Raw genomic sequence first — 21,582 nt, 5'->3', positions numbered from 1 at the left:
AAATCTGAATCTAAAGATCTATAATGGCCAATATACTTCAAAAGAAGCATGAAGTTTTCTTCAGGTGACTAAACCACAAAGTTTTCTCCACCTGTTTGTTCATGTGCCACCAGCCACTTTAAAAGGTTCTTAACCACTGTAAACCAGACTGCCTCAACGAGTGCATGTAAAGAACAAAAAATCTGTTTTCAATTATTATTGGTTTAATAGCTTTTACTTCTGTTGGCTCAATGATGGTAATCTGTGATTGTTTTACTCAGTAAGTAAAGGATTAGCAAGCCCATTGTAAATCACAGAATTATTACATGATGTCCTTAGAATTCATGAATTCAACATTTTTATGGCCAAAAATAAATATTTTTCCAGCAGAATAAAACATATACAATATCTTTATATCAGATGTTTGAAAAGCATTTATACAACTATATAGCTGGGTCTTAATAAATACATTTTTGGAATATAGAAAATGTAGCCCCGACATTCAAAAAGAGGTCAAAAAGTGAGACTTTAAAATGTTTTAAGATTTTATTACAGATTGTATCCTGGAATATCTCAGTGAAAATAACCTGAGAATACAGCATTAGCACGGGTTTATGTGGGATAGGTCTAATCAAAAGAAACTGGACAGCTTTTAAGGGGGCAAGTTCCTGACTGGAACCGGATAATAAAGGTTGGTACTAGAAATGGGCAACCTTCTTGAAATTAGTTTTGTGTCAAATGAGTCAAGACATTTAATTTTGGTCCAAATCGATTCTACCTGAATTGAAAGTGATCCACTAGTACATACTACATGGTAAAACATTGGGTAACAGTGACATGGAAAAGGACTTAGAAATTTTAGTGGACAGCAAATTAAGCTGTAGAAACCAGTGTCAGGCAGCTGCTGCCAAGGCCAATAAGATAATGGAGTGCATCAAAAGGGGTATGCCCGTGATGACATAGTCCTGTCACTACAAATCACTAGTCAGACCACACATGGAGTACTGTGTACAGTTCTGGGCTCCTGTAAACAAGACGGGCATAGCACAGCTGGAGAGGGTTCAGAGAAGGGCAACTAAAGTAATAACTGGAAAGGGTGGGCTACAGTACCCCGAAAGATTGTAAAAATTAGGGTTATTCAGTTTAGAAAAAAGACAACTGAGGGGAGATCTAATAACTATGTATAAATATATCAGGGGCCAGTACAGAGATCTATCCCATCATCTATTTATATCCAGGACTGTGATTGTGACAAGTGGGCATCCTCTGTGTCTGGAGAAAAGAAGGTTTCTACACAAACATAAAAGAGGATTCTTTACAGTAAGAGCAGTGAGACTATGGAACTCATGTGGCAGCACTAGTAGCAGCAGTACATGTGTGGCTGTGAAGGGGTAATAGTGGTGTCTGGGTAGAGCTAAAGGTAGCTGCAGTAGAAAGAGTAGCACCGTTGACAGTGGCAGCAGCATTGCAGTACGGAACATGATGGTAGGCAGGCAGACAGTCGCAGTGGCATGTTGGGGCTGGCGATAAATAGCCACCGTCAGCAATGGCTAATCTATTTATTAGCCTCAGCCAGAAGTGTGTGAGAATCCTCAAGGTACCATGCCTCATTCATTTTGACAAAAGTGATTTCCTCTGTCAGTGTACAAAACAAGTTTGTCCATTTGGGTCTAATGACGCCAACTGCCGTGCTGAAAACTCTGAGGTGACACTGGAGGCTGGACAAGATAGTACACTGAAAGCAAACTGGGCCTGTTCTGGCCAATTCCAATCTGCCTACCCAAATGTCTAAGGATTCAAGATACAGGGTATGTGTCAGATTGTCTAGTTTTCTGAATGATTATAGCCTATTTTAGACAATGGACAACAGTACTAATATCATACAGTAGAATTAAGCTTTGGAGAAGGGGCTAAACTATGCTACATTTTCATAGTGACAAGGCAATTTTTACAAACACCTGGCAAAAATTCCAACAGATGGCACCTGGCTGACAAAAAGTCATCACAGAGCTATGCCACATTTCCTTGATTGAGAGGTTGTGCGGGGAGCTCAACAGATCTAGCAATGGCTTCATGAATTCAATTTTGAGTAAGGCGCAGATCTGTTCCACAATTACCACAACTAACTAAGCTTGCACAGAAGCTAACTGCTGGTCGTGAATAGTTTTCTCAGGGCCATGCATTCCATTATGGATATCTCACGACAGAGGGGAGGGCAAGGAGGAGTCTAAGTAGGAGAAAAAGCAGCAGATAATGACTACAAGGACACTGTACTGCTTGGAGATGTGACATAGCTGCCAAAAAGATCAGGAGAAGGAAGACTGACTTGTTCTGATTTGGAACCAGTGATGTCAATTCATGTGTTGCAATAGAGCCCTGGTACCAGGGGCGTAGCTAGAAATGCATGGGCCCCATAGCAAAAAAATTTTATGGGCCCCCCCAGCCCCCACATATCTATCGGGCCTCCCACCACCCCTTCCAGAGCTCCCACGCAAACACGCAATGCACCTACCGCACCCACCTCCTGTGCATACGGTAGATGTTTTTTTACCTTCTTTTTCTTTTCATGAGAATGGGGCCAGGCCGCCAGGAAGGGTCGGCCGGGGGGGGAGAAATGTGACACACAATAGGCTATTTCTCCCCCCCCCGCCCGGACGGCTCTGGCCCCATCCATGATCACATCATTACCCCCTATTGTGTCACATTTTACACCCCCCCCCCATCCCCATGGCACATCATTCCCCCCCCCCCAGGCCGGCCCTTCCTGGCGGCCTGGCCCCATTCCCATGTCACATACAGTGACATACTCAGAGTACAGACATTTACATTGTCCCCCCCGGCCCTCCCTCCAGGCTCCATCATGTCAGTGTCACGGTCACGCAAACTAGCACCAGAGCAGAGGCGCTCAGGATTAGCACGGCATGACCCCCCCCCATAAAAAAAATTTAACACATCATTGATGCTGTGCTAATCCTGAGCGCCTCAGTGTGTGCGCTAGCTAGCCTAGCGCTTTGCACTCACATGGCCCTGGCGCTCATCTCAACATTTTGAATTAATTTTAAATCAAATGATCATATTAATTATTATAAAATAACATTCAAAATTCAATTGGAACCTACCCTAACAAGTCCTGACCCCTGTCCTGTCCTGAAAGCCTGCCGAGTGCCGTCTCCTGCGCTGCTGCTGGCTGCCGCCTGCCAGAGTGCCAGTGTGCGTTTGTCCGAAGGTCTGACTGACTCTGCTGAAGCCTGAATATATATGACTGACTGAAGAATCATGATCTGATCTAATCTGATGATAATTCTGATTCAATTTCTTGGCGGGCGCGGGCCGCGGCTGCCGTCTGACTCTGCTGAATATATTATGTCTGAGTGACTGAATTCTGATCTAAATTAGATCAGAATTCATTCAGTCACTCAGACATAATATATTCAGCAGAGTCAGACGGCAGCCGCGGCCCGCGCCCGCCAAGAAATTGAATCAGAATTATCAGATTAATCTGATTAGAGCTGCCTGTGTGACTGTCTACTCACGCCCCCCCTGTGCAAGTCAGGTGACTTGAGTTGTCACTAGTAGTGGCAGCCAGAGCGGCGCTGCTGAGCCAATGAATGAATATCTATCATTCATCTGTGATCATCTAGCTCTGCCTGCCTAGCTGCTGCTGCTATGTTGCCCTGACTACGAGTTCGGCCGGGCGGCCCAGCCAGCACACAGCCGCACTCGCACACACAGGCTGGGGGGGCCCGGAGGAAATCTTTCCTGCACTGCGGCGCTGGTGCCAGCCGGGCTCCGCCTCCGCTACGCCCCCTCCACCGCCTACCTCATGTTCTCCTTGTGCGGCAGTGCGCCCCGGGCCCGCCTGCTCTAGGCCTACAGTACTCCTCCTTCCTTAGTTCCTTGGCTTCCCCCCCAGCCAGGCCTGAGCCGCGGACCGCCTGCTCCCGCCCACTACACTGGGCGGGCGGTCGGGCCTGGCTGCCTGTGTGTATTAATAAAAAAAAAATAATTATGCGGTCCGGACGGGCCCCCAGTGGTGTAGGGCCCCATAGCCACTGCTATGGTTGCTATGGCGATCCCTACGCCACTGCCTGGTTCCTATGTTTGTGTTTGAACGCCCACAGCTTTTTTCATCATGCAGAACTTGGAAAGTGATGCGGTTCTGTATGCTGGCATTGGGAGATAAAATGCCATACGGCAGATACTAGCACAGAGCTAGCAGCAGCCAAGCTTAGCCTAGGTCTGGCATATTTTGAGTCTGCATCCACAGTATAAGGCCTCATGCACACGACTGTTGTTTTGGTGCGCATCCGAGCCACAGCATTTGCGGTTTGGATGCAGACCCATTCACTTCAATGGGGCTGCCAAAGAGGCGGACAGCACTCTGTGTGCTTTCCGCATCTGTTGCTCCGTTCCGTGGTCCGCAAAAAAAATATATAACCTGTCCTATTATTGTCCGTAATGCGGACAAGAATAGGCAGTTATATTAATGGCTGTCCACGCCGTTCCGCAAATTGTGGAAAGCACACGGATGCCATCCGTGTTTTGCGTATCCGCAATTTGCGGGCCGCAAAACACACAACAGTCTGTGCATGAGGCCTTAGCAGCAACACCAGTTCCCGAGCTGAGCACAATAGAAGCAAATCTGGCCCTGAAATATTTTGGGGAGTTTTTGGGAGTTGTCGCCTATGTTCTTTATTACCACCACGGACACTGCCATCCTCCTCTGATGTCACCTCCTCCTCAGCACTCTGTTCCAGCGTTCAGGTCCTGTCCAACACACAGTCCTCATCACCACTTTTTTAAGACTGTGATATCTCATGGAGGGCCCCCTCCTGATTCTCTCCTCTGTATGTGCCCCGGGTTCCACTATCGCTACCACTTCCTCTACCGCCACCAACATAGCTACAAATGCCAATGCAATTACTGCCAGTTAAGAAATTTGCGGCACACTTCTTTGAAGATGTAAATTAAACCACATTTATTGAGTAACAGAAAATTAATCCATGTGATAACATCATATCGTTGTCAGCATAAGTCAGAGGAATCCAGATTCTTTTAAGCAAAGTTTTGGGCTACAATAGACCTTTGTCAAGACAAATCTAATGTGAAATACATTAGATAAGTATAGTCACAAACGTAAGCATATACTTATATACATCATCGCTGAGGACAGATATATGCAAGTATAGAATAAAATGGAAATCGTACAAAAAAATCATTATTCCCAAAGAACCCCTATAAGTAAATGGGTGGATTGCAATAGAAAATAGGTTAAGAAACTTACATTACAGAATATTGTTATTTATTCTGTGTGCGATGTTGCAGGCTCAGGCGCTGGGCCTGCTATCTGCTATTACAGAGCAGTCACCCAGCCATCACTGTTGGGATCAGAGATAACTCTGATCCCAGCAGTTTTACCCCTCAAATGCTGTACTCAATTGTGACTGTGGCATCTGAGCTGTTAGACAGAGGCAAGGAGCTTCCTATTTCATCTGATTGGCAACCTGCAAATGCAGTCACAGAGTACCAAGTACTTGGCATGGCCATGTCCCATCCGCCAATGCATCCTACCTTCAGATGGATGTCTCAGGCAGGATGTGTTATCTTTTTCTGTTAAAATAATTATGCATTGTAATACAGAAGTACTATTGATCAAAAGTCACTAAAGTTGCATGTGAGGGGAAACTTTCTCATCACTGGATGCAGCAGGACCTGTGCTCCCAGCTTGATGACATCCCCATGCTGGGAGCATCAGGTCCTGCTGCCTCCAGTGAAGAGCAAGTGTCCCTGTGCAAGCAAGTTATTTTACGGTCATGTGAATGTAAACTTTAGTTTTGTTGTGTCCTTGGCAGAAGCTCATCCTAGGTGACCATCAAGCACCTGCACCTGCTCTTGGTAACTCATTCCTTAGAAAACACACTTTCTTAGTGATTTTACTTAACATACCACTATGGTATACAATAATCCTCCCCCCCCCCCCCCCCCCCCCCCGCCCTCAAAATTAACTTCTCTACTGTATAGACAGAGATATAGGCCAGCACTGGGAGGAAGTAAGGAGCAGCGAAGCTACTGAACATGTCGGGTTCACCACCGAATGCATGAGAAGGTGAACCAGAATGTCAGCCACTGGAGAGGAAGCAGGGGGCACTACTAGTGAGAAAAATGCTCATACAAATTTATATATTTTATTGCATGTATATTAAAGTAATGCTTCATTTCAAATGCCCTATTTATTTAATGTCTTGAAATTGAATTTAACGGAGTATGTACTGTAGGAGTGTCATGTATGGTACACAGGTTTGTGTGTTACCCATCCAAGAATTCATATAATGGTGTCATTGTATGTTTAAATAATGAATATTGTAATTTTTGGGGATCTCCTAGATAGAAGGAAGTTATTTCAAGGGTATGTGCACTTCTTTTCAAAAAATTTTGCATTGCTCTAATGTGTCTTTTAATTTTGTTTAAAAAAATTAGAAAGCAGAAACTGCAAACAAACCTTGTCTACCTTTATATACTGTATTCACGTGTTACTCCATTCATTTGCCTGCTCTTTTTGATAACCAGCAAAAAATAATAAGATGATATAAAAGACCCATAGGTCTGCATACAAGCTGTACCTCAAAAAACTGTAGACTAAGAACTGGTTCCCATCGCCATGATCAGACTAAGAAATGCAGACCATGTATCGACCGCATCTCCTTTGTCAACTACGGCTCTTCTGATCCGAACCAACTGTACCATAGTGTTTTATGAGACAGTCAGTTCATATCTGATGGTGAATCTATTGTACTGTAGTCATCATGTGAGTACTGTACAATAAATCCACCATCAGATATAAACTGACTTTATCATAAAACACAGAGGAGAAAACACAAGGACCTTGTTTCCCAGGTCGGTCACTGTTGTGTGAATCAGCCCTTAGACTTTTTCACTCATGATTTGGAGCAACCAAAAAAGGTATAAAAAAAAGTTAGTCCCTACAGTATACAATGCTATTTATGATACATGGTCTATTTAGTCATATTTTATCTGGTGAATATATCTGTACAGGTGGAAATAATGATCAGTAAAAAATGGTTACACAACTCTAGGAAATGCTAACAAGTCTCATCAAGATTCTGTATTGTTTCAAACGTTGTGATCTGGCATCAGAATGAGACATTGGAGCATGCTGGCAGTTCACAGCTCCAATAAAAGCAGGAGCATGATATCAGATCATTTCCTCTGGCTCTAACGCAAGAACTATCTAGAGTGCAAACACTAGTCTCCATCAGTAAGAAAATCCTTCTTGGAAATTGTGTTTGTAATGCATGAGGATGATGACCATTCATTACTCAATTGTGTGATTCCACAGAGACACTTTCACGTGGCAGGAAGCTTTAGAAAACATTGTTTTAAATGAGAGAAAAATTAGTTAGATATCTGATATATGTGTGATCAATTTGCAGCAGAATCCTAAAAAGTAGTGGTCCCAGTCCTCCTCTTATAAACAATAAATTACTAATGGATCTGCGCAATATAATACCAATGGTTGGAAATGTTGTATGAGGAGACTGATCTCCAATGTCTCTTTTCATATAACTCACAAATCTGCCTGATGTCTGTAGCCCACGGGCCGTAACTTTTCCACTATCGAGTCTACACGTTCCTGTGCTGTGCACACGTGTTCTTGCAAAATCTCAATATAAAACATTTGCATAGTGCTCACCGTTTCAAAGTATAACAGAAATATTTTATTGCACTTACAAGTTAAAAGTCTTGATTATTTCACATAAAAATCATTGCCCGACCCTGGTTTCGCTTCTGCTTCCTCTGGGGTGTGTCATAATTTGTTTTGCGATCGGGTGCTATTTAACCTTGCTTTAAAACGTCATATCCACATATTTAAATCTTAATACTACGATATAATTTAAATATAAATAAATGCATACTAATACACATTTAAAATATAAATTATCCTTATAATATTTTAATATTAAAACATACATTCAAATATATCCCTTGTCTAAACAGTGATTATGTACTATGCACATTTCTCCCTACAGCCTCTCTCCCTACCCTAAAGTCCCTGGTAGCTGAATATAAGTGGGATCCTTATCTACATATAGGAAACTTTTCTCTAATAATATGTTAGCAACTTTCACAGGTGCCGCTCTGGTACCGTCACCATATGTGAATACTGTGGAGTGGGTTAATACATAGACACTGCTTTCACATACCACTCAATATTCATACCAGTGGGTTGCAGAGTGCACATTTTGTATATCCACTCCACCTCATTTTTATTAATATGCTCCACCGGATTCCCCCCCCCCCCCCAATCTATTACCTACAAGCTCAACACCCATAAACTTCAAGCCTGCTGGATTCCTCTGGTAATATGCTCCAGATGGTAGATCTGGTTCTTTACGCAAGTCAACTATGAACCGTTTTGTCCTTAAAGGGATTCTGTCATCAGATTTAAGCCCTCTAACCTAAGCATATGCTCATGTCCAGACTAAAAAGAAGAATCCTAAGCTGGCCTTATTAAACCTCACTGTGGCTCTATTTGCCCAAAAAACTGTTTTTTATAACCTTTCAATCACTTACTTAAGGTGCCCAAGGGGAGGTCCGTTAATACAGGGTGCCCGGCCGCACCCCTCGCTGTCCGGTGCCCAGCGCCGCCTTCCCTGTCTTCAGCACCGCCTTCCCTGTCTTCAGCGCTGCCTTCTACAGCTCAGCGCCGCCTTCTCAATCCTCCCCGTCCCTCTGCCAGATCCCGCGCCTGCGCACTAGGCTCAGCCTGATGCGCCCGTGCGGACTCCTGGCAGCGGCTTTATTGAGAAGTGTGCATGCGCCGGCGCGGGATCTGGCAGAGGGACAGGGAGGATTGCGGAGGCGGCGCTGAAGACAGGGAAGGCGGCGCTAGGCACCGGATGGTGATGGGTGCGGCCGGGCACCCTGTATTAACGGACCTCCCCTTGGGCACCTTAAGTAAGTGATTGCCCAAAAAACTGGTTTTTATAACCTGTCAAATAGAGCCACAGTGAGGTTTAATAAGGCCAGCTTAGGATTCTTCTTATTAGTCTGGACATGAGCATATGTTTAGGTCAGAGGGGTTAAATCTGATGACAGAATCCCTTTAATGGTGGGAACTTTTTTTTAAATAAATGCTGGGTTTGTTGGGAGTACTTTGCATAATACTGGATCGTTATGCAATATTTTCAAATTTTTTAGAATAATGCGTTTTATTGATGTACAGAGGGTGGAATATTGGGTGAAGAATACAATTTTGTACCTATCGATCTCCCTGTTGTTACCAACATATTCTCCATTCCCTTCCCTAACTTGTGGTTCTATATCTGTGTACATAAGAGCTACTTCTTCCCTCTCTTTATTTAATATACTTTCTTCATATCCCTTTTTCCTAAAACGTTGATGAATCACTCCACTCTGTTCTTTTTGTAATCCATCAATCTTGTACAGGTCCTTTTAATCCTCCGAAAATTGACCTTTGGGTATATTATCCACCCATGGTCTATAATGACAACTACTCTTATCTATATACCATTTTCTATCAGTTGGCTTAAAATAGGTCTTTGGATACAAAGATTCTTCCTCAACCATGATTTCTAAATCTAAAAATTGAATTGTTGTTCTACTGGTATTTACAGTAAAGTTAAGATTTCAATCATTACTGTTAATAGAATTGATAAAGTCCCCCAGATCATCTTCTTTTTCCCTCCACAGAAAGATGCAATCATCGATTATATCTCTTCCCCACATATATCTTCCTATCATCTTCCTTTTCGCTCACTAATGGATCTATATAGAGATGTTCCCAAAAAGCCATAAAAAGGTTTGCGAAGCTGGGTGCGAATTTCCCACCCATTGCCGTCCCAACCCTCTGCACGTAAAATGTATAATTTGAACCACAAATAATTTAGTCTCAAACAAAAGTCTATACATTGTATAATAAAGATTTTTTGTTCTTTCATTTATACATCTTAGGGCCCTTTCACACTTGCGTTCTTTTCTTCCGGCATAGAGTTCCGTCGTCGGGGCTCTATCCCGGAAGAATCCTGATCAGTTTTATCCTAATGCATTCTGAATGGAGAGAAATCCGTTCAGGATGCATCAGGATGTCTTCAGTTCCGGACCGGAACGTTTTTTGGCCGGAGAAAATACCGCAGCATGCTGCGCTTTTTGCTCCCGCCAAAAATCCTGAACACTTGCCGCAAGGCCGGATCCGGAATTAATGCCCATTGAAAGGCATTAATCCGGATCCGGCCTTAAGCTGAACGTCGTTTCGGCGCATTGCCGGATCCGACGTTTAGCTTTTTCTGAATGGTTACCATGGCTGCCAGGACGCTAAAGTCCTGGTTGCCATGGTAAAGTGTAGTGGGGAGCGGGGGAGCAGTATACTTACCGTCCGTGCGGCTCCCCGGGCGCTCCAGAGTGACGTCAGGGCGCCCCACGCGCATGGATGACGTGATCACATGGACACGTTATCCATGCGCATGGGGCGCTCTGACGTCATTCTGGAGCGCCCCGGGAGCCGCACGAACTGTAAGTATACTGCTCCCCCGCTCCCCACTACTACTATGGCAGCCAGGACTTTAATAGCGTCCTGGCTGCCATAGTAACACTGAACGCATTTTGAAGACTGATCCGTCTTCAAATGCTTTCAGTTCACTTGCGTTTTTCCGGATCCGGTGGGCACCTCCGGCAAATGGAGTGCACGCGGATCCGGACAACGCAAGTGTGAAAGAGCCCTTAGTCGAAATAAAATCTAACTGATTGCAAACCCACCTATGAAAGTAGCTAACATATAATACTATTATTAAAGAAAAGTTTACTATATGTAGATAAGGATCCCACTTATATTCAGCTACCAGGGACTTTAGGGTAGGGAGAGAGGCTGTAGGGAGAAATGTGCATAGTATACAATCACTGTTAGACAAGGAATATATTTCAATGTATGTTTTAATATTGAGATGATATTATGAGGATAATTTATATTTTGAATGTGTATTATCATGCATTTATTTATTTATATTTAAATGATATCGTAGTATTAAGATTTAAATATGCGGATATGACGTTTTAAAGGAGGGCTAAATAGCACCCGATTGTGAAACAAATTATGACACACCCCAGAAGCGAAACTCGGGTCGGGCAAGGATTTTTATGTGAAATCAAGACTTTTATCTTGTAAGTGCAATAAAATATTGTTTTATATTGAGGTTTTGCAAGCTGGAGTAACGATTGAAGTTCTGTCTTGGAACACGTGTACACAGCACATGAACGTGTAGACTCGATAGTGGAAAAGTTACGGCCTGACATCACACGGATTTGTGAGTTATATGAAAAGAGACATTGGCGATCAGTCTCCTCATACATTTCCAACCATCGGTATTATATTGCGCGGATCCATTAGTGATTTTTTGTTTTAAATGAGCAAACTAAGTTTTTCTGATTATGTTGAGAATCTTATATCAAATAAATTAAACTGTCTATAGTTTGTGTTGGAATAGACAGAAATGAAATAGATCAGAAACTCTTCTGCTTTTGCAGATCAGGGGTGTAGCGTCTTCTAATATATATATATATATATATATATATATATATATATATATATATACAGTACAGACCAAAAGTTTGGACACACCTTCTCATTCAAAGAGTTTTCTTTATTTTCATGACTATGAAAATTGTAGATTCACACTGAAGGCATCAAAACTATGAATTAACACATGTGGAATTATATACATAACAAACAAGTGTGAAACAACTGAAAATATGTCATATTCTAGGTTCTTCAAAGTAGCCACCTTTTGCTTTGATTACTGCTTTGCACACTGTTGGCATTCACTTGATGAGCTTCAAGAGGTAGTCCCCTGAAATGGTTTTGACTTTACAGGTGTGCCCTGTCAGGTTTAAGAAGTAGGATTTCTTGCCTTATAAATGGGGTTGGGACTATCAGTTGCGTTGAGGAGAAGTCAGGTGGATACACATCTGATAGTCCTACTGAATAGACTGTTAGAAATTGTATTATGGCAAGAAAAAAGCAGCTAAGTAAAGAAAAACGAGTGGCCATCATTACTTTTAGAAATGAAGGTCAATCAGTCAGCCGAAAAATTGGGAAAACTTTGAAAGTAAGGGCTATTTGACCATGAAGGAGAGTGATGGGGTGCTGCGCCAGATGACCTGGCCTCCACAGTCACCGGACCTGAACCCAATCGAGATGGTTTGGGGTGAGCTGGACCGCAGAGTGAAGGCAAAAGGGCCAACAAGTGCTAAGCATCTCTGGGAACTCCTTCAAGACTGTTGGAAGACCATTTCAGGGGACTACCTCTTGAAGCTCATCAAGAGAATGCCAAGAGTGTGCAAAGCAGTAATCAAAGCAAAAGGTGGCTACTTTGAAGAACCTAGAATATGACATATTTTCAGTTGTTTCACACTTTTGTTATGTATATAATTCCACATGTGTTAATTCATAGTTTTGATGCCTTCATAGTCATGAAAATAAAGAAAACTCTTTCAATGAGGTGTGTCCAAACTTTTGGTCTGTACTGTGTATGTATGTATGTATGTGTGTATATATATATATATATATATATATATATATATATATATATATATATATATATATATTATTATATTATATTATATTATTTATTTATTTTTTTAGCTTTTTAAATAGTTGCTTAATGTCATATTTTTTTTTTTGGTTCCATCAGCAGCAAAGCACCTCCAAGACACCTCCTTGTACAGATGGTATGCTGGGCCTCAAGCCAGCCCAGTGTTTGGATGGAATAAAGGCCTCTGGGACAGAGCAGCTTTGTACACTGTACACCCAAAGGTAGGGCATTCAACATATTGGGCCTAATTTATTGTAAACCTATATTGCATGTTTGCGACATCTTCAACATCAGTTGCTTAAAAACTTTTGCACAAGTGATTTCTCTCAGCTGCCTTCAACACTTTCCCACAAAGGGCTGTGGTGAGGGAATGAGCAGGGTCAGGCCCATGCTACATTTATCATCTATTAGGCCAGTTTTGTGGTATAAAATAACAAAGAAATCTACGGCTGACGTACATATCAGTATAGGCTCACGGACTGCCTGATGCTGTGCCTAATTTATGACCAAGGCTCCTTAGCCAAAACATTGCATCTTTTTCCTTTACCTTACTTGTGTATTACTCTACATGGGCAGGCTTACCACTTTCCCGGGAGATGTGCACCCACAACTGATTTACTAGGTGTGCTGTCCACCCCATCATACTTTAAGACATACGTCTCATCATAAATTAGACACCGCTTCTGGCAGATCGCCTGGTTATCGTAGACTGACGTACACTGCCGGTCTATGATAAATCTGTATTCTGATTTGACGCCAACTTTGGAAAATTTGGGTCAAATTTGATTTGTTTAGAACTGATTTGCTCATCTCTACTGCAGATGCATTCGTTTTTTCAAGTGAGGATTATGGACAGGAAAGCACATACTGCGATTCTCTCTGTGTGGAGCAATGGGCCACGTGGAAAATTGCCTATATTAATATACCCAGTTTAATGAGTCAGTGCTCAGTCTGTTCTAAACTCTGATAGCATCCGAACAGAAATATTGCCCATCTGAAAGTAGCTTAATAGTCTCTAGGTCATTTGTGTTTAGCATCGCTTGACATGATGAACGTTCATGTTTTGTCAAGTGATCATAGTCCATAGCTCCATTTCCTTCTAATTTGTATGCTTTCTGTTCACTATCCTTTTTTCCTTTCATGTTTTCTTGTTTTTCTGTTCTAAAGCTGTATAACCGTATATGTAAGCATATAACACTTGAAGTGGTGTACTGGTTTTACTTTGCTAGAATATTTCATGCTGTGAGAGCTGTTCTGGATTACATACTAGAATAGTCCAGGTATCTCCAAGGCGGAAAAAATGCAGAAAGTGTTTGATGTGCTATATAAAACTGTGCACGCTTTGATTTGATGGCCTCTATAATAGCTTCCTCATGACAAATAGGTCACTTGTTAACTTTACCAGGGATGAAACTCAAACACACGTATTAAGCCATCTGATTTACATTACATTGGCCACAAGGATATTAAGCAATGCATGTAGGTGGTAGTAGACATAATCATTCTAGGTAAGACAAACATATAAAAATGACTTTTACGTACATTTTTCGTCATCTTTATTATGGGATTGCAGTAAATTCATAGGATTAAAGAGTTCATGAAAAGGAATCCTCATGGATTGATTGACAAGTTTTGACTCTTTGTCTTCTTCTCAGTATCAATGTCAGTATGTGATGAATTAGTGTTATATATTGTACAGCAATGTTAACAGTATCACTAACACCAGTGACTCAGATTCCGGAGTATTAAAGACATTTTTTTGCATTTATCTCAATTCCTGTCATTAACACAAACTGACAGCATAATTACATTCCATTTTTTACAATGTGATTTATTTCACTTTTACTTATTTTAGAACAAAATACAACTATTCTTTTTAGACTAGTTATTATTATTTAATAGCATAAAAAGAGATCCAAAGCTGGATAGTATTCAGGAACTTAATGGGTTGCCACTTGCCAGAGGGGTTGTGTCACTTCAGCAAATGGCATATATCATGTACAGAAAGTTAATAGAAGCCACTTACTAATGTATTGTTATTGTCCATATTGCCTCCTTTACTGACTAGATTCAATTTTCCATCACATTATACACTGCACGTATCCAGGGGTTATGACTACTCTGCAATCCATCAGCCGTGGCTGTGCTTGCACACTGTAGGAAAAAGCTCTGGCCTATAAGCACTCCCATGGTCCCGGCCCAAGAGAGTCTGCACCTTTTTCCTATAGTGTGTAAGTACGGCCACCGCTGCTGGATTGCAGGGTGGTCGTAACCCCTAGATATAAGCAGTGTATAATGTGATGGAAAAATGAATCAAGCCAGTTAAGGAGGCAATATAGACAATCACAATACATTAGTAAGTGCCTTGTATTAATGTTGTCTACATGATGAATGCAATTTGCTGAAATGAGACAACCCCTTTAAGATAGGCATTGTTAGGACATTCGGATACATTAGAAATAAATAAATTAAGAGGTGTAGCGAAGAGTCCGATTGTGTATATGTATTTTAGTGGGAAGGATCTAAAGCTGACTATAGTAGATTAAATAGGTTGTCCAGCATAGTTAAAACACAGTCATTAGGCAATAATAAATAAATAATTTAAAAATAAAAAAAATTAACTCAACTTTTAAATTGCTTACCATTCCAGCTGTATGGCTGCCAGGGGTCCCTGCTGGACTGAAAGTGATGGGTTCCAGTTCTTGTCTATGAGACTGCTGCAACCAATCATTGGTCTCAATGGTAATATGTTCAAGAATAACACATCGCCAAGGCAACAGATTGGCTACAGCACCCTCAGGAGTCCTAACCGGACTTAGTGATAGTGACCTGCTCTTGCACATGTGACCACTGAGGCCATTGATTGCTGCAGCAGACTTATGACCAAGAAGAGGCCCTGTCACTTACATTCTAGTGGGAACCTCCAGGAGCTGTTGTGCTGGAGGAGAGGTGTTAAAAAGGTGAGTTTAGTCTAGTTCTTATTTATCTTTTCTAACACACTACTGCCTGCCGCAGATTTTTAATTATACTCTATAACCCCTTTAACGTTAGTTGAATCAACCAAGGTTGGTGGAACAATCTGATCTAAAGTGTACGGAGGGGCCTCCTGACTCCTGAGTATCCGTGGGTGCGTGCGTACGTGTGTGTGTGGGGGGGGGGTAGGGGAGACAGCCAAATGAGTTTCAATGGCTGTATAACTTAAGGCTACATTTTCCCTGACTGAAATGTACAGGTTGGCCGCCGAAAAAGTGGCCTGCCTCCAGAAATAGTATTAATAGACCACGGCACTCGCAAGAGACTTTTGTAGTACGGACCAAGATGACCAAAACACTGAGGCCGTGAACAAGGTCCGTGTGGGACCGAAACGTTGGCCAGTAATTAACTATGCGGATGGATTAAAATAATGAAATAAATAAGAAATTACTACAAAAGTGGTGTTTCACTAATCAAATGGGGATTTTCAGCAGACCACGACCTCTTATTCTGGGAATTAACATGACCTGATAAATGAAACCAAACTTTGTTTGTCATGAAGTACAGCAATGGGTCGAAATGTCTGTCAGCAATCATAGCAACCGAGTCCAGTAATTTATGCGTTTAGCTTTGTCAGACTCTTTCAGTTCCTGCACACACGTTATTTGGTATGGTTCGAGATATTGGAGGCAGGCTACTTTTTCGTGGGCCACCCTGTATATTTGATCCCCCCAGCTTATCATTTTCATGTGATGTGGAAAGGGGTTGTGTGAATGAGCCATTTCTCTTCATCACAATGGATGGAATGCAGTATTTTGAGACATTAGAACTAGAGATGAGCAAACTTCCTGAAATTCACTTTGGTTCAGATTCCATTGATTTGGCCATCAGAATTGATTCTGTCCAAATGAATTCGAACTGAATAGAAAGTGCCCCAATTGCCATGAAAAGTTGTATATGACACTCTGAGTTCTCTTAAAAAAGTTTCAGATTTTTAATAAAAATAAACTGTCCAAAAATTATCCCATTTTGGGGGTAATGCCTGCCAGTGATAATAGCAACAGGTTTGATGTTATTTTAAATAATCAATGATAAACCTGGAAAGTGAAGAAGCAATGGTTAATTAGAAAAGCTTTAAAAAATTATAAAAAATCTTTTTAAGCAGTTTCCGTTTTTTTTTATACTGTGCAGTGTAGGGTTTCCTGCAGCAGCGCAGTATGATGTTAAAGCTGTGTAAGGGTAATGGTAGAAGCAGGAGCACAGTAGCGAACATGGTGGACTAGGCAGTAGGTGTGCGACTGTAGAGGGCTAGTACTGGCAAAAGCAGCACGGTATAGAACTTGATTGACAAGGTAAGCAATGTGCTGCCTTGTGGTCGTAGTCAGGGCCGTTTGAAGGAATTTAGGGGCCCCAAGCAAAATAGACACGGAGCCCCCCCCTCTCCATGCCCTCCCCACCTTACGCAGGCAAAGCCTACAGGAACCACAGTATAGCCATACAGTTTAAGTTCACCCACACTTTATATAAATAAAAAAGGAGGTTTACAGTGCAAATACTGCTGTTGCATTTAATGTGCATGAAATTTGAACATTTTCAACAAATGAACATTTGCAAAAAACACCACTGTACCATACCCTTCTTATTCCACTACCCCATGTCCTTCTTAGTCCCCCCTCCCCCTCCCTGTGTCCTTCTTACTCCCCCCCCCTCCCTTCTTATTCCACTACCCCATGTCCTTCTTAGTCCCCCCCTCCCCCTGTCCTTCTTACTCCCCCTCCTTCTTACTCCCCCCTCCCCCTCCCTGTGTCCTTCTTATTCCCCCACCCCATGTCCTTCTTACTCCCCCCTCCCTTCCTATTCCACTACCCCATGTCCTTCTTAGTCCCCCCTCCCCCTGTCCTTCTTACTTCCCCCTCCCCCTCCCTGTGTCCTACTTACTCTCCCCCTCCCTGTTTTTTTTTTTTTTTTTTTTTTTTTTCCCTACCCTACCTTAGATAAGTTCCTAAGTTAATTCAGTCCTCCGGCTCCTTCCCTGGACTCTGTAGCGTGGCCGAGCTCCTCGCTCTCTACCTCCAGTCCTGGCTGTCACTCAGTGCTGCCGGGAACCGCGTGGTACAGGTCAGGAGATTCGGTTTCCTGTTCCCGGCCGCGGCCGGACTAAAAGGAAGTGAGCACTCAGTGTACACTTCCTGTCAGTCCGGCCGGGAACAGGAAACTGAATCCCCTGTTCCTGTACCGCGCGGTACCCGGCCGGACTGAGTGACAGCCAGGAGGTAGAGGAGGAGAGCTCGGCCACGCTACAGAGCAGCAGTCAGCAGAGGAGGAACTCGGGAGGTAACCAGGAGTGCTGCAGCCGCCTGAGGCTCTCTATAGAGCGCTCAGGTGGCTGCAGCCTTAAAGGAAGCAAAACAAGCACCAGCTCGGGGCCCCAAGCAATTGCTTGTTTTGCCTGTCTGTTAGCGATGGGCCTGGTCGTAGTAGCAGTAGCAGCAGGGGGAATAGTTTCTTTTGTCAATTGACTGACAAAATGGTCAATTGAGCAGAGTCTATTGTAATTGCAATGCATAGAACTATGACGCAGCACCTAGTAAAACGGCTGACAGCTGTCTGACTGTCTGTGATTGTGAAATTATTTTATGAAGATTGGGGTGTTGGAGTGATTCACATTAATAATAAATGGAGCATTTCATACAACTCTTAATAAAATAGCTGCCAGTCATCCTGAGGCCTTGGTTACACAATGACAAACTTTATCCTATCCTCTCTAAAACCTATCGCTGTCACTTAATGAAGAAATCTAACTACCTATTGTTTTTTCTTCACTGTGAAATAACCCTTAGGCTACATGCACACAAACGTTGTTTGTTTCCGTGTCCGTTCCGTGTGCTGTCCGCATCAGTATGTCCGTTCCGTAGACCCGCAAAAAAAATAGAACATGTCCTATTCTTATCCATTTTAGACATTGTTACAATGCATCTGCAAAAAAAACAAAAACTGATGGCATACAGATGTAATGCAATTTGCGGACTGCAAAACACATACGGTTGTGTGAATGTAGCCTAAAAAACATACCCTGTTTTTAAGATCTATTTCCTCTATTTAACAGATGTGTTATCCCTTCAATGTACAAGCCCAGAAAAACATGGAAGATCCTGGCTCGGATCTGATATAGTGCCTAAGACACATCCCCAGACATCACAGCTATAGTCCCTCATAAATGGAGGTTGATTGCAAGGCAAGCCAGCATGGTGTCATGTGATCCTCCTTTTTCAACTTCTCTGTATTCGAATATGTAAAATATCAGACACTATTTTGATTTTGTGCCAGATAAATGCCCAAAACTTTGGATTAGGTGAAAATGGAGAGTTTTGGGAGATTCATACAAGTTTTTATTAGAATGCATCCACAATTGAATCGATTGTGGTAATTTTGCTTTGGGAGAAAGACAACTTAACTGGTGAATTAATCACAATCCATAAAAGGTCCATGTAGAGATCTATTGAAAGTGTTTGTTTAGCCAGGCAAGTAAATAAAAGTAAGGAACACCCACTACAGGTGAAACTCGAAAAAGTTGAATATCGTGCAAAGTTCACTTATTTCAGTAATTCAACATAAAAGGTGAAACTAATATATGAGATAGACTCATTACATGCAAAGCGAGATATCAAGCCTTTATTTGTTATAATTTGGATGATTATGGTTTATAGCTTAAGAAACCCCAAAGTCACAATTTTGATGTACCCCTTGCTCAGGGGGTATGGATTAATAGCTGACTAGAGTGTAATACTTTGAGCCTAGAATATTGAACCTTTTCACAAAATTCTAATTATAAGCTGCATTAATGCAATTCCTATTAAGTTGCATTACTGAAATAAATGGACTTTTGCACGATATTCAAATTTTTCGAGTTTCACCTGTATATCTTTAGGAATAGTTTTATCAATTGAACAATGAGGTGATGTAAAACATATGTATAAATTATTGAATTTAATAAATGTAAAGGAATGTGAATACCTGTCTGGATATTGAAACATAGCATTACAATTTATATTACTTAAAGAGCATCCATCAGCATTATCAACCCTATTAAACTGGGTATATTGCCTGGTAGGGTTGATCATGCAGAGTAAAACAATGTTTCTTACTTCTCTAGGGTGAATAGTTGCTTTTCGAACTTTGCAAGATGCATTTAGCAAGTGCCAAGTCATCTCGCTGACTCTGCACAGGGCATCTGGATCTGATGGGCTCAGAAAGTAATCAGATCCACTGCAAAGATGCCGAGCCGCTGAGCTGATTTGCTGCTGGTGCAAGAACACAGGGCTAAACAAAATGTCTAACCAAATTAATCAAATCTCTCCCTTATCAAAACTAATGCAAAGAAAAACTGGCTTGGTTGCCTATGGTGGCTGTATGTAGCCAGAATGTTATTTATATCACATCAGGGTTGCTTGCGTTTTTTACATTTTACTTGAAATTTCTTAGTAAAAGATACTAATAGCACTCTAGGAATAAGTTGTTTTGGAATTTTTGTATTTGTGGTTAAAAAGTTCATATTTTAGTATTTACTGAATTTTGCGAGTCAAACCTTTTTGTTGCAAATGATATCAAAATTATGTAACCAGTTGTTTTTGTGTCAGTTTTTCTTTAAGCTTTTTTTTTTTTTTTCCCTAGGCGGAAAGAGTAATGTCCATGTTGTACTATACTCTGATTATAGCATTTCTGATCGGCATACAGGCTGCACCAAAGACCAAGGACCATGCCCCAGCCGGCTCATCAACAAAGCATCGCATTCAGCATCATCATACACATCGAACTAAGTCTCTTCACCGAAATCATGGCAGAATAGAAACAAATGAACCTGCACCTTTTCACAACATTACAGTTGACCCTAAACTTTTCAGGAGGAGGAAATTCCGCTCTCCAAGGGTTTTGTTTAGCACCCAACCTCCACCATTGTCAGAGGACCTACGGAACTTGGAATATTTAGATGATGAGGAATCCCTCAATAAAACTATCCGAGCGAAAAGAACGGTGCATCCAGTGCTACATCGTGGGGAGTATTCCGTATGCGATAGCGTCAGTATGTGGGTTGGTGAAAAAACCACAGCCACTGACATCAAGGGAAAGGAAGTAACTGTGCTGGGGGAAGTCAATATAAATAATAACGTTTTTAAGCAGTACTTTTTTGAGACCAAGTGTAGAGACCCAAAACCAGTTTCAGGTGGATGCCGTGGGATTGATTCAAAACATTGGAACTCCTATTGTACCACCACGCATACATTTGTCAAAGCATTGACAATGGAAGGGAAGCAAGCAGCATGGAGGTTCATCCGGATAGATACAGCTTGTGTCTGTGTGCTCAGCAGGAAGAGCCGATCATAAATAGACCCTTCTTGCTGTTTTCATCTTCTCCCCACCCCTACCTCAGCCTGTAAATTATTTTAAATTATATGGACTGCATGATATATTTAAAATTTTTACTGTAAAAAAGAGACTATTTATTAAAAACTTTTCAAAATGGGTTTGTTTGTAATTTTTTATACCTTACCATTTTGGGGGTAACATGTCTGTTTGCCCTCTAATTTGGAAACATGAAATAAAAAGACCAAAACATATATGCCTTATAGAATTTATTAGACGTTGATATTTTCTTATAATTTAATTGCCAAGGATAAATTATTTTCATTGCTGTTCACTATCAATGAGTAGAAAATATGATATGCTAATGATAATAAATATTGTATGTATCATTTTATTTTTTTTAAGCTGGAAATTTTATAGTTTTTTAAGAATTCATACTGCATATAAAATAAAGCAACCTAAGTCAAAACATGAGACCAAAAGTCTAATAGGTGCAGCCTTTGGTTGGTGGTCTATGACTTGTTTCTAAAGTACAGTACTTAAATTACTTACTATCTAAATCTGTTTGGTATAAAAACATAGCATAATATATATCCATAATCATTTAGAAAACTTTTTCATGAACTAGGATATGCCACAAATG

The 21,582-nt window shown here is 41.5% G+C and overlaps 1 protein-coding gene across 4 annotated transcripts in view; it reads left to right on the top strand.

The window, feature by feature from the left end:
• NGF (nerve growth factor) overlaps nucleotides 1-21,377 on the top strand; it is a 100,883-nt gene extending 79,506 nt beyond the window's left edge. For 2 of the 4 annotated variants that reach the window (XM_040421858.1, XM_040421856.1), the window contains exons 2-3: nucleotides 12,708-12,826; nucleotides 20,250-21,377. In XM_040421858.1, coding sequence (XP_040277792.1) covers nucleotides 20,262-20,960 — 699 coding nt within the window. In that variant the 5' untranslated portion in view covers nucleotides 12,708-12,826; nucleotides 20,250-20,261 and the 3' untranslated portion in view covers nucleotides 20,961-21,377. Of the gene's footprint in view, nucleotides 1-12,704; nucleotides 12,827-20,249 lie in introns of all 4 variants that reach the window. The other 2 variants (XM_040421857.1, XM_040421855.1) reach the window with 1 other exon arrangement.
• The last annotated feature ends 205 nt before the right edge of the window (nucleotides 21,378-21,582 follow it).

This window comes from Bufo bufo, chromosome 3 (assembly GCF_905171765.1).
Source record: "Bufo bufo chromosome 3, aBufBuf1.1, whole genome shotgun sequence".
Lineage (NCBI taxonomy): Eukaryota > Metazoa > Chordata > Amphibia > Anura > Bufonidae > Bufo > Bufo bufo.
Note: the sequence above shows the minus strand (reverse complement) of the source record. Positions and strands in the feature narration are given on the sequence as shown.